The 12284-nt window shown below is 40.6% G+C and overlaps 1 protein-coding gene across 1 annotated transcript in view; it reads left to right on the top strand.

Annotated features, from left to right (window-relative positions):
* LOC122666703 (serine/threonine-protein phosphatase BSL3) overlaps positions 1-12035 on the top strand; it is a 43684-nt gene extending 31649 nt beyond the window's left edge. Inside the window, exons 20-22 of the mRNA XM_043862755.1 lie at positions 11230-11365; positions 11440-11579; positions 11682-12035. Of these exons, the coding sequence (XP_043718690.1) occupies positions 11230-11365; positions 11440-11579; positions 11682-11765 (360 nt within the window). The 3' untranslated portion in view covers positions 11766-12035. The remainder of the gene's footprint in view (positions 1-11229; positions 11366-11439; positions 11580-11681) is intronic.
* The last annotated feature ends 249 nt before the right edge of the window (positions 12036-12284 follow it).

Genomic DNA, 12284 nt, shown 5'->3' with positions numbered 1-12284 from the left:
TATGCAATCCCAAATTCCACAGTAGGGCCTTGAGAGCGGATATTATAAAAATGTGCTCTGTTGTTGAAATTGATTCTGCCTCTTATAGTCTTGTAAGATATCCTTAAAAACATTTTATGGAGAGACATCACCAAACAAATATCGCCAGTTATTGGGCGGGAATCGTTATCCTGTATGAGGTAGATTTATTATCAAATTGGGCTTCTTTGCTTAGGAATAAGTCTAGGGTTGAGTTGTATACATGTTGGGCCTTTGATCCCATGGGTTTTCAATGTAATAGGTCACTTTTATGGACCTAAACTATGGGTAATTAGGTTGCATACGGGATTAGTTGTTTTAGTCTCATACTTAGTTTTATCTTGGTGTTTTTGTTCATAAATTGAACCGGTTCAACCAATGGTTCAATTTAAGTGATTTTAGTAGTTTTCTTTAAGTGTTTAGTGGGGCTGGATTAGGACTTTGTTTTGAGTCTATTTTAGTTTCCTAGTCATTTTAAGTTACCTAATAGGTTAAGGATTGAGTTAGGTCTTTCCTTTTTAGTGTAAGAGTCTATTTTTGAGTCTTTTATATAAGGTTGTAAGGAGGGGGGGCCAAGTATTGAAATCGAATTTTGATATTAATGAAAGCTTTTTGCTGCTCTCTTCCATTGAAGATTTGTCTTGTGTTTGATCAAGGCTGGTGGGATTGGTGTTTGATCCAATCGACACCTTGTGGTGTGAAGCCCGAGTGGTTCTCTTCAAGTTCTACTTTCTAGTTTCAGTCAAAAATTCAATTTATATTCAAGTTCCTCCATCAACAAGCTGCTGCCAATAACTGTTTGCAACTACAAGTAAGTTTGGAATCATCCCCATCCCCAATCTTTTTCTCTTAATCCTCTACATCCCCAAGGCCTTCTTAATCAACTAGGGAAAGCTCATAGTGACATGACTATTGAGGAAAGGATTGGAACTGCAGAAGAGGAGATGCTCCAGAGCATAGAGATCTTGCCCTTCTAATTAGATGAAGATATCTCCAAGGCCTACTACCAGATCTGGCATGCAGCCAGGTTAATCATATACTGCAAATCTCCTTCAATGGTTGGTGTTTTTCTGTTCATTCCAAATGGCGATTCCTGGAACAACCACTTCCAGGTCATCTGCAATTGAATCTGCAGTACCAATAGGATCTGAAAAGGCCAAGATAACTGCCCCATCATGATTCTTAAAACCACCCAAATGCCAGCAGCGCCCGGGTTGCCCCATTAGAGCTACTGTCAATGTTCAGCTTGAGGAAGCTAAGTGGAGGAGGAACCAATTCCTGTTTGATAATTCTTGGAAAACCATTTTTTGGACCCAGCTACCAAAGCATTCCCTCATAAAATAGTCAATGGTGGTACCGGGAAGGGTGTCCAAAGTGATGGCCCACTTGGATGTTTTCAACAGAATAAAATCTTTCAACCTCCTGCACGGGTCTCACTCATCCTCTGAACATCATGTGGCCCTCTTCCCTGGTGGTGAACATTACTATTAAATCACATGAGCTTCCCCTTCTTTTCCTAGGTTGATTGCCGGAATTCCTTATGATTAGCAGATTTCTTAAGGATGATTGCAAATCTCACCAAATAGGATTAGATGGCCTGGTGTAACTGCAGTGAATGAAGATATGATTGAAGGACTCCCCACTCACCATGCATATTAAGCATTCCTCCTCTTTCTTTGCAGTTTGTATGTTTATCTTTCCAGGCCGCTTCTCATGGCGTGACCTTGTGTATAGTATGGGCTTGAAGCTTCCAAACTAGTTTGAAGGGATAGGCCAGGTTATTGGTTTAGTGAGAAATTGAGGCAAAAAATAATGACCTTGAAGTAAAAGAACCGTCCATAGCAAGGGACCAAAAACATGTTGGCTTCATTCAATGAACTTGAGTTGATCTAGTCACAGTGATCTCTTCAATATCAGAATCTCTCCTATCCTCCTAGACCTGAAGTCCCAAACAATGTGCTTTGGTGGAAGTTTGAAGTTCCCCTGTCTTAAAATGGTAGAGATGTCATTGCTGTCTTTAGATACCATGGCAATGGAATGATCAGAATAGAAGGCAGAATAATGGGGAGTGGTGCATGTTCACTTAGATCTATCTTGCAGAAAGATGTCTGATGTTATCATGACCAAAGATTTTATAGTTTGGGATCTGACATTTGAACATTAGATTATATCTTGGTGCCTTGTTTTGCACTTTACCTTTTTATAAGTTATTCTGAATCTCTGGTTCCTTGTTTAAAACAATTTTAATTTCATTTGGATGATTTAGAAATAATGTACTAAAACTAGCTCCAGAACTTGGCCATGAACGTTTTAGATTCTGGCTTCTTGGGAAACCTCTTCAATATGATGGTGCTCCATGTTTCCTTTGTTTTCTCTTCTTGATTGGTCCATTCTCTTTAGATCTTGCAATTAAAACAAAAAAAAAAAAACTTAAAATTCCTTTGGAAATATAAATTATTATTGCACATGAAATACTACCAAGGTTTTAAATTCCTACCGTATCTGCTGATCCTAATTGATACGTATCGTATCTTTAAGGTACCGATACGATACCCTATAAAAATGTGTTGAATGTTTCTGTTCGATACATGGTTGATACTATCGATCAACAACAACAACACAGTCTTATCCCAACTAAATAGGGTCGGCAACATGGACCCTTGAAAGACCGAGTGATGCAGGACAATCTTGGACCGGGCCGACCCAACTGGTGTACCACCTTGGACTGATCCAAACCCAGTTGAACCGGGTCCAGTTTGAGTGTTTGGATCTAGTAGGATTTTAGGAAGTTTATTTTATTTGGGAAAGTATTATGTAATCTTTTATGTTATGGAAAATTATGTTTTCCACTCCTATTGTTTGAATCTATTATGTCTACCACCCCCTGTAAATTCATCTATTTCAAAAACCTCCCCTGTATTTTGAAAAAATCTTACAACCGTACCCTAACCGTTAGATTAGAACAGTTAAGTGATGGTGTCATCGCCCAATTTTAATTTAAATGCCTATAATACCCTTGAAAGGGTAAAATGACACTAATGCCCTGTTCTTCTTCCTCTTTTTCTTCTTCTTCTACACCGCCACCACCCACCATGAGGAAAAGACAATAGCATGGCAGCGGTGGGGAAGAAAGCACTCCCAGCGGCGGCGTTGGCATTGATTCTCTCCTCTTCTTCTCCTTCTTCTTCTCCTTCTTCTTCAGCTTTTCTTTTACTGTTATTCTATTTTCTCCCTACTGCTACATGCACCGAAACCCATTTCCTCCTCTTGTCCAGTAAAGCATCCTGAAGCCACCGTCCCTATTCTACCTCTACACTCTTCTTTACTTCTTTTTTTTTTTTCTTTCTTCTTGAAACCCATCTTCCACTAACCGAGACCACCTACAACCTATAACCCATTCCCTTTAGTTTCTGAAACCCCAAAAGAAATCCCACTTCTCTGAAATCCACTCACCTAATCAAACCCTCTCCACTCCTTCTCTCCGTTCTCCCTTTCCATTTCCACCATTCCAAAATCCATTTTCACCATAACCGAGACCTTAGCTCAGCCTCCATTATCCATCATACCATGGCCGAACCTATTTTCCCTTCCCATTTTCTTTTTCAAACTGTCATCACCATCGCCCAAATCTCAGTCCCCATTACCCATAACTGAAACCCAATTTCTGTTTATTGGTTTCATCTGAAGATTTCGGACTGAAGGCAAGGGACGAGTGTCGATCGAGGCATATACCTTGTTGCTGTTCACCAAGAAGGACATGAGCTGGGTGGGGGCGGAGTTGCAGGAGGAAGAAGAAGAAGAAGGGTAAATGGGGGTCATCTCACAAGGACCAGGGTTAGTTAAAAAAAAGGTTTTTTCTTTTAAGTATTAAGAAAGGGTAAAATTGTCATTTCTTTCCCAAAACTAACAGAGTTAGCACTCAGGGGTACGGATGTAATAGATTAATTTATTGGGGTTCGGCTTGCTTCTCCCCCACCTTTTTAGTCGTAATAGATTCAAACTACAGGGGTGGTAAACATAATTTTCCCTTTATTTTAAGGTAATTATTAGATAGGGAAATTTCCAATTTGAGTTTTATTGGGTTTCTATTTTAGTTAGCCTGGTTTTAGTACGTAATTAGGAGTCTTTTTTGTGTAACCAACGTATTGGAGCATATGCATGAATGAATTGAAAAGAAAAGTGAATTTGTGCTTGTGCACCCCTCCTTTGTTCTTCTTCTTACGGCTTCTTCCCCCCTCCCTCTGATTTCTTCTCAGATTTCCCCTCTCCTATTCTGTCCCCCATTATCTGGTATCAGAGCACAAACCTGGGTGAATCTCTTCCCCTCTCTCTCTCTGATTCTTCATCCTCTCAGTCTCTCTTCCCTGCTATTTCCTCTCAGTTTCTCTTTTCCCCATTCTGTTCTTCTTCCTCCTTTTTCCTTCCTAATTTTTTTCTCTGCAGTTGTGACTGAACAACACCAGCAACAACCCCCACCTTACCTTTGATTCCAGGAAAACCCCTCCCCATCGATTCCCACTGCATCAACACCCCACCCATTTTGTTTTTTTCTGTTGTGGCCAAAACAAAAAAAACTCTGTTGAGAACAAGGAAGCCGAACCAATACCCCAGCCCATCACTTCGATTCCCACTGCCTTCCCCTTCCCCAGAACGATCGTACAAATCCCCTTCCCTTTAGGGTTCCACCATATAAAAAAAAAACACTTTTTACTTCCAGCGACAACCCTGACCGCCTTCTTTCATTCCCCCTGTGAATCGATTGAGCCCTTCCACCGCTTTCAGTTCCGCCAGCAACACCCAAAAGCCTTATTAAGAAAGAAAAAAAGATAGAAGAAGAGAAGCAGAGAATCGGATCTGAAAAAAAAGGGTACATACCTGGTTTGAAGATTCCTACCGCAAGTTGCAGTCTCCTTGCTGAGTCCAATTCGGACTCTCCAACCGCTGATCGACTCGAGCTCCTAGCATTAGCGTGAGATTTTTGCTCTTTTTCTCCGCAAGATCCTACGCAGGCTCCGTTGGTAGAAGTTGAGTCACTCACGAATTTTGCAATTCTGCCCCTCCAATACGATAAGTTCAATATTGTTAAAACTTTTTTTTGCCCTTCTCCATTTTTCCCTTATTTACCCCCACTTTAGTCTTTTAGTTTATTTCAGTCCGTTCTCATTCTTTCTTTCCAAAATTACCCCTCCTTTCTATTTTTATTTGTTTCCAAGTTTACCCCTCCCCACCAATCAGTACACCACATTTTTTTTCCTTCTCTCTGGTTTGCAGTCCAATAAATTACAAGTCTGCCATTGTTATCATAAATCCACTACATCTTGGAGTTTGATCACGAGGAGCATGGAAGCCAATCGAGTTATGCTGATCTTTATGTTTTATAAAACTCGTGGTCGAGTTTTGTTCAACTCCGGGGGAATTGATGCAGGACAATCTTGGACCAGGCCGACCCAAACCCAGTTGAACCGGGTCCAGTTTGAGTGTTTGGATCTAGTAGGGTTTTAGGAAGTTTATTTTATTTGGGAAAGTATTATGTAATCTTTTATTTTAAGGTAATTATTAGACACGTAAGGAAATTTTCAATTTGAGTTTTTTTGGGTTTCTATTTTAGTTAGCCTGGTTTTAGTAAAGTAATTAGGAGTCTTTATTTTTTTTGGGTTTTATAAATAGATGTGTAACCAACGTGTTGGAGGATATGCAAGAATGAATTAAAAAGAAAAGTGAATTTGTGTGTGTGCATCCCCCCGCTCTGATTTCCCCTCTCCTATTCTGTCCCCCATTACTGAGACTAATAATAATAAGGGAAAGAGCACAACATCTGCAGAAAACCGAAACATCTAAAAGGGGTTGGCAACATGAATTGAGGTCCTCCAAATATCTCTATTCAATGCCATGCTAGAGAGGAGGCCCAAACTATGCAAGTCTTTCTTCACTACTTCTCCTAGGGTCATTTTAGGCTACCCCTAGCTCTTTTGAATCCTTCAATTTGAATCAAGTCACACCTCCGAACTGGAGCTTCCAGAGACGTTCGTAGAACATGACCATGCCACCTCAAACGATTCTCTCGTAGCTTCTCATGTATAGGGGCTACTCCCAACTCCGCTCTAATATGGTCGTTCCTAACTTTATCCTTCCTAGTCTTGCCATACATCGATCTCAACATCTTCATCTCCGCCACACTTATTTTATCAACATGCCGCTTCTTCACTACCCCACATTCTGCACAATGCATCATGGCAGGTTGAATGGCAGTCCTATAGTCCAAATTTTATAGGTTGATACGTATTGATACGCTTGATAAATCTCTTGTAAACTACCGAACACGATCCATGACTACAAAACTGTCTTACTGAGAAGTCCTATAAGGCACATAGCTGTCACAGCGTCTAGGAGACCCGAGGTGTTGAAGGGGGGCTGACTCAAGGCAACACCAACAAGGTGATCAAGGCTTCTTCACAACTGTGGTAAGGCATTCTAATCATTATTTTTGTCAAAATAAACTTGATTCCTTGCTTCTATTGGCAAAAGAGACTCCAATGGGGGTGTTATCATCATCATCATTTGGGATTAATAGCCTACACTCAAGGATCAAAACCATATTTGCGCAAGAACAGTTGTCTATCAGAACTCTCAAATATTGATTTTTTGTATCGTTTTTTTTTTTTTGCAATGATGTGTGCATGTATACCCTAAATCTTCCCCCCACTGCAAATGACCTTTTTCTTTTGGTTTTATGCTTCAAAACTGTATTTTGAGTGTATCCTAAACATTTCTATATGTTTCTTGACCATTTCCATGCGTATCTTGTCTCTTCGATATGATATTGATGTAGACCCTAGCCTCCTCGAATTGAAGAAGCCACCCTAAGCCTAGGGTTTTAGTAGGAGCCTTAGTTTAGTTATTTCAGTTCTATACTTAGTTTTTATTTTGTGTTTTTAATTGAATCGGTTTAAATTGGTTGCACCCAATTGGTTCAATTGGTCTAATTTAAGTGAAGTGCTCCTATTGGCTAAAAGGTTTTTATATCCTATTGGCTAGTAGGGAATCTTCTTTTATTTCAAGTAGTTTAAGTTGTTTTAAGTCATTAGGGTCAATTGAGTCTTTTTATACCTTTTAAATTGTTTTAAATCACTTAATTGTACCTCTCCACGATTTTGGATGGAGATTAGAGTTGTAATAGTTGTAGGAATTAGGCCTTTGGCCTCCTATTTAATAATAGATCGTGGGAGAGGCTCCCCCACCCAATTATGTTTTAAAAAATCGAGCTTTTTGCTTTTGGCCTTTGCTGCTGCTGCTTCTCTCTTCAGAGACATGTCTTGTGAGTCATATCAAGACCCCTTGTGAGTCATATCAAGGGTGAGGGCTGGTGGATTCCGGCGACTTCTTGCATCTTGTAGATCGGGAGGTCCTTTTTCTTCTACAAGCTGATTCTACTTGCTGTTTTCAGATCCCCTGCAAAACAAGTAAGTCATTTATTTTTCTTGCAACTACCTTGCTGTTTCTCACCTTCTAACCTAGACCTACACTCTCCCAATCGATTATCATAAACCCTAATTATTCTTAAACCAGTCCAGCCTTCATCCTTCATCAGTTTTCATCCAAAATTTAACCACAGATCCCTTACTGCCCTCCCTCTACTCGACCTAACCTGCAGCCTCAACTGTCCATAAAAAACCCTAATCCCCTCACTCACATAAAACCCAAAAAAAACCCCTAAACTTCAGAAACTATACTTCCAGCCATCCATTCCCCTTCAAACTTCAGTTGAGCCATCCCCTCACTGTTTGGGAAACTCGATCCCAAGTCCAGCCTCAAAATACCACTCTAAACCCTAATTTCAGCCTAGATTCTAAAGCCCAAAACCCGAAACCCTAACCCTAGAATTTCAGAATTTTAATTTTCTGTTTAAACCTATTTAAAACATATATCATTAGCTTCCTTTTGACCTGCACATCATTACTAAATAAAACCCTAGCTCAAATTCCTAGTCCTAACCCTAATTCTGTCTTAATTTACCTAGTCTGCCCATTCGAACCAGTAGCCTTGTTTGGTGATCCTATTACCCTGGTTCCTAGTGGGATTACTCCTACCTAGGACTACATCAGATATGCTACGATACGTTTGATGTAGATAAATCACAGATGTGGGCTTATTTTAGTGGAAATAAGCTTTGGGTTGGGTTATGTATATGGTGATCCAGTGTGTTTTCATTGTAATGGGCCTATAATATGGGTAGAGTCTAGGCATACGGGATTAATGGAATTGAACGACTACTCACTAGTTGGTATGGTTGGTTAGAGGAGGGGAGAAGGAACCTTAGAATTCATCCTACCTGTCGATGGAAAAATGGGATTTGAGAGGACCAGACCACTAGCTTGCGGATCAGAAAGATTTGTATGGAATGTCCTACTCCTGCCTGAGCTTTCCAATCAACTTTAAGTATTTTCTTTTCTTTATTTCAATTGTTTAATGTCCTTTTGGCATTATCTATTGGAAGCAGACTACGGTTATCTTGTAGCATTATCTCTGTAGGATAGAAGCTTGGTTGATTGAATGTATATCATGGGCCAAAATTAGTTATTATAGGATATAAAATTTTAATTCCCAGGCATCTGTCCAGTCGATTGGTAGTTCAGCCAGTGAACCATTATGCCTGAAATATTATCAATCAGTAGTGTCCCAGAGCAATTAGTACTCTAGTGGGGTCCGGTTTTCAGCCGGTCTCATCATACCCCAGCCCAAAACCAATCCGATCAGGGCCGGTTCGGTTCGGTCCGGGTTTTAGGTCGGTTGTGGTCGGTCTTAACGGTTCGGGCTAGGCTTTGACACCCTTACGCACAACCAACATGAGATTTCAAAGAGCTAAGGTAGTGGAAGATGCCTTAAACCCTCCCGACCTGATTCAGGGAAACCCTAAGCAAGGCATCGCATTAAACAACCAGAAGACCAATGCTGGAAAAAAGGCTTTCCCAAGTAAGAACATTAAAGTGAATGCAGTGACGCCAACTATAGAGGCCCCACTTTTAATTGGGAATGATGCCCCAAGAGCAAGGGCAAATCGGTAGAGAAGGCAGTTTACGGATGTAGGTATGCCACTAAGTCTAGTCCTAAAAAAGCTGATCCAAAAGGGACTAGCCCAAGAAGCCTCTCCAGCTCCCATGCCCCAGGGCGCTCTGTCACTGCCTCACCGCCAAAAGAAAGGTCCGTGTACAAAAAGTAGCAGAGGGGCATGATCGTCATCTCACCCACAAGGAAGTGGAAGGTATGGGTAGTAGACCACCACCTCTCAGCCAAGGCCTGCACCAAGGATGTATCGAAGGACCTAGTCTTGAGAAGAGCTAGATCCTCCAATCCGGCCATTGCTGCTCAAACTAGCGACTGATCGCAGCTTCAAGCGCGCGAACCACTGCCTTGCCGAGCCCTTCAAGGTAGAGAGGAATGCCCGGCACATGATGGAGTCTGATGCTCCCTGGAAGAGCATTACAAACTTGAAACTTTCCAGATGGTCCTTTGGATCTGTCGTACCTCCATACTGTACTTGAGGTTTGTGTTGCAGCGGTTAAGGGAACATCAACTGTTCGTGAAATTCAGCAAATGCGAATTTTGGCTCCACCAGATAGGTTTCTTGGGACATGTCGTCACCAAGACAGGCATTAAAATGGACCATGGCGGATTCAAATTTTAGAAACTGGTCCGAGTAACCAAACGGTTTTAAAAGTGTTGGATCCGGGTTCGACGGGATTTGATTCGTTTGAATCCTCCAACCAAACATGCCCTTAGGAAATTTCGGTTCGGATGGTACGGCCACTCGTTCTGGGGCTACTTTTCAAGATCTACGAGATGGAATTGGCCCCAGTTGCATATGTGGACTGTATTGGAAAATGAAAATGAATTTAGATGTAAAAACTTCCGGAGGCCATAACTTTGCGCTCGGATGTCAGATTTAGACGATTTTTTTTTTTTTAATTTGGGGTAGCTCGTCGCTTCCTTAAGTGTTTTAGTTAGGATGAATTATGATTCTATAAGTCTAGTCCTGTTTTGATTCAATTTCCTTTATTATTTCAGTTTCCTAGTCAGTTTATATTTACCTAATTAGTTAAGGAATGGGTTAGCCTTTACTTTTTAGTGTTTTGAGAGGGTTTTTGAGTTTTCTATACAAGTTTGTAAGGGGGTCCAGCATTGTATACAAATTTTGATTAATGAGAAGCTTTTTCTTTGTTGCCTATTGTGGAATCAAGGTGTGATTGGTGTGAATCCAGTCAACACCTTGTGGTGGGAAGCCCGGGTGCTATTATTCTTGCTCTCTTCTGCATTAAGGTGCTGTTCTGTCCATCCAATCTGTGCAATTCTGTTCAGATCTGATTCTGTGATACAACAATCGTACTCACGAGGATTGTTAATTTGAAGGTGTTCTGATGTGCCTAGTTCAATTTGATTTCACAAACCTTCTATCAATACTGCACTCTTCCGGAGTCTACCTCAAGTTGGATTGATCGTTGTAACCTTACATGCTGAAATCGAAATAGGTTATTTAATGTTCTGTGGGTTCTGAAATTTATAACCAATATTTAGTCTTCTGGCCTATAATAATCTGCAACCTGTTCTTTAGTCTGACTTGTAGTTTGTCAGTTTTACCCCTATTCTTGTGTCAGTAGGAATCCCCCGTAACTTCTGACCCAGCCATTGGATCAAACTGATATTTTCAGACAAGTTAATAACCCTTTAAAAAAAAACTCATCCAGGCTTTCAGCCTTTTCTGACCCCTTGATTTGACTCTGTTGATTTTCTCCCTATTCTGGAATTTGGTGTCTCTGTTTCGATTCTGTTTTAATACTGGTTTTAACGTTTAAATCAGGACTACAGTATGTCTTTTATAATCACCCTTCCAATACGATACCTTGATACTGATACTTTAAATCTTGAATATTTCATAATGAAAAAGGTCCTAATCTTGCATTTCTCCAGTTTCTTGCATAAACTCAATTTAAGCACTTGAGATGTATGAGAATTAAAAAGCCCTTAGTCTTGCACTTCTCCAGTTTCTTGCTTCAGCTTAATTTAATGAAGCAGTATCTTGGCTATTTGAGTCCTATCCTCTAATTCTAATCTTGGGAGTAGGGCATTTTCCTGACTTAACTTCTCTGTTTGGTAAGTTGTTTATGTTCTTTGGAACGCAGTCCTCTTTTTTTCCCCTGAAAGAGTTTGGTGTTGCAGCCTGATCGTGTGATGGAATTCTGCAACAACAATGATCTCCAGTTGATTGTACGTGCTCACGAGTGTGTGATGGATGGCTTTGAGCGTTTTGCACAGGGACATTTGATTACTCTTTTCTCTGCCACCAATTACTGCGGTAAGTTGTTATTGCCCTTGTTACTATGTGGAACTGTGCTGATTAAGCTTTCTAATTTTCTTCTGTTATCATAGGTACTGCAAACAATGCTGGGGCAATTTTAGTTTTAGGAAGAGATCTTGTGGTAGTTCCAAAACTTATTCACCCATTACCACCGGCAATTTCATCACCGGAAACATCACCCGAACGGCATATTGAAGATACATGGATGCAGGTTCAAACATGATCTCTAAAATTTTTTGCTCTCTATAGATGTCTTTATAACATACTACATTGCAGAGGATTGACCTGAGTCATTCGTTTTCTATGAGATCAGGAGCTTAATGCTAACAGACCTCCGACACCAACTAGAGGCCGCCCTCAAGTTGCAAATGATCGGGGTTCTCTTGCCTGGATTTAGAATCTTCTTCAAATTTTTGATATTCTTTCAATGGTCTCGGCAATCTGAAGCTAGTGTCACAAGCTGGGGTTGTGATGGTTGTCTTACACGAAGCTTAATGACTTGAACTTGAATTTTAAACATGCAGTCATGCCAATTCAATTAAGGTCTTCACCGTAAACCTCAGTATCCTCTGCATAGGAGGAATTGGCAAAGTGGAAGTCTAATTAGGGCCGAGTTAAAGCCAAGGTTGCAGATAGTGGTTGATCACTGCCATAAAGGAAGGTACCAAAACAAATAGCACGGATCATCCCCCCCACAGCCTCTTGTACATTGAGCCAAAGACAGGTAGAAGTTACATTAATGTTCAGGTTTCTTCCAGTTGGAGTGGTAATCATGGGGTATATTTTTCTCATTACTGGTTATTCTTTTGTTTTAACTTTTTTCTTACCCCCCCCCCTCCCCCTCTTTTGTTCCTTTTCTCCCAAGAGGACACATGGGGGGTCTTGGTATATGATGGTTAGATACATAATACATAAT

Source organism: Telopea speciosissima, chromosome 1 (assembly GCF_018873765.1).
Source record: "Telopea speciosissima isolate NSW1024214 ecotype Mountain lineage chromosome 1, Tspe_v1, whole genome shotgun sequence".
Classification (NCBI taxonomy): domain Eukaryota; kingdom Viridiplantae; phylum Streptophyta; class Magnoliopsida; order Proteales; family Proteaceae; genus Telopea; species Telopea speciosissima.
This window is presented reverse-complemented; position numbering and strand designations above follow the sequence as displayed.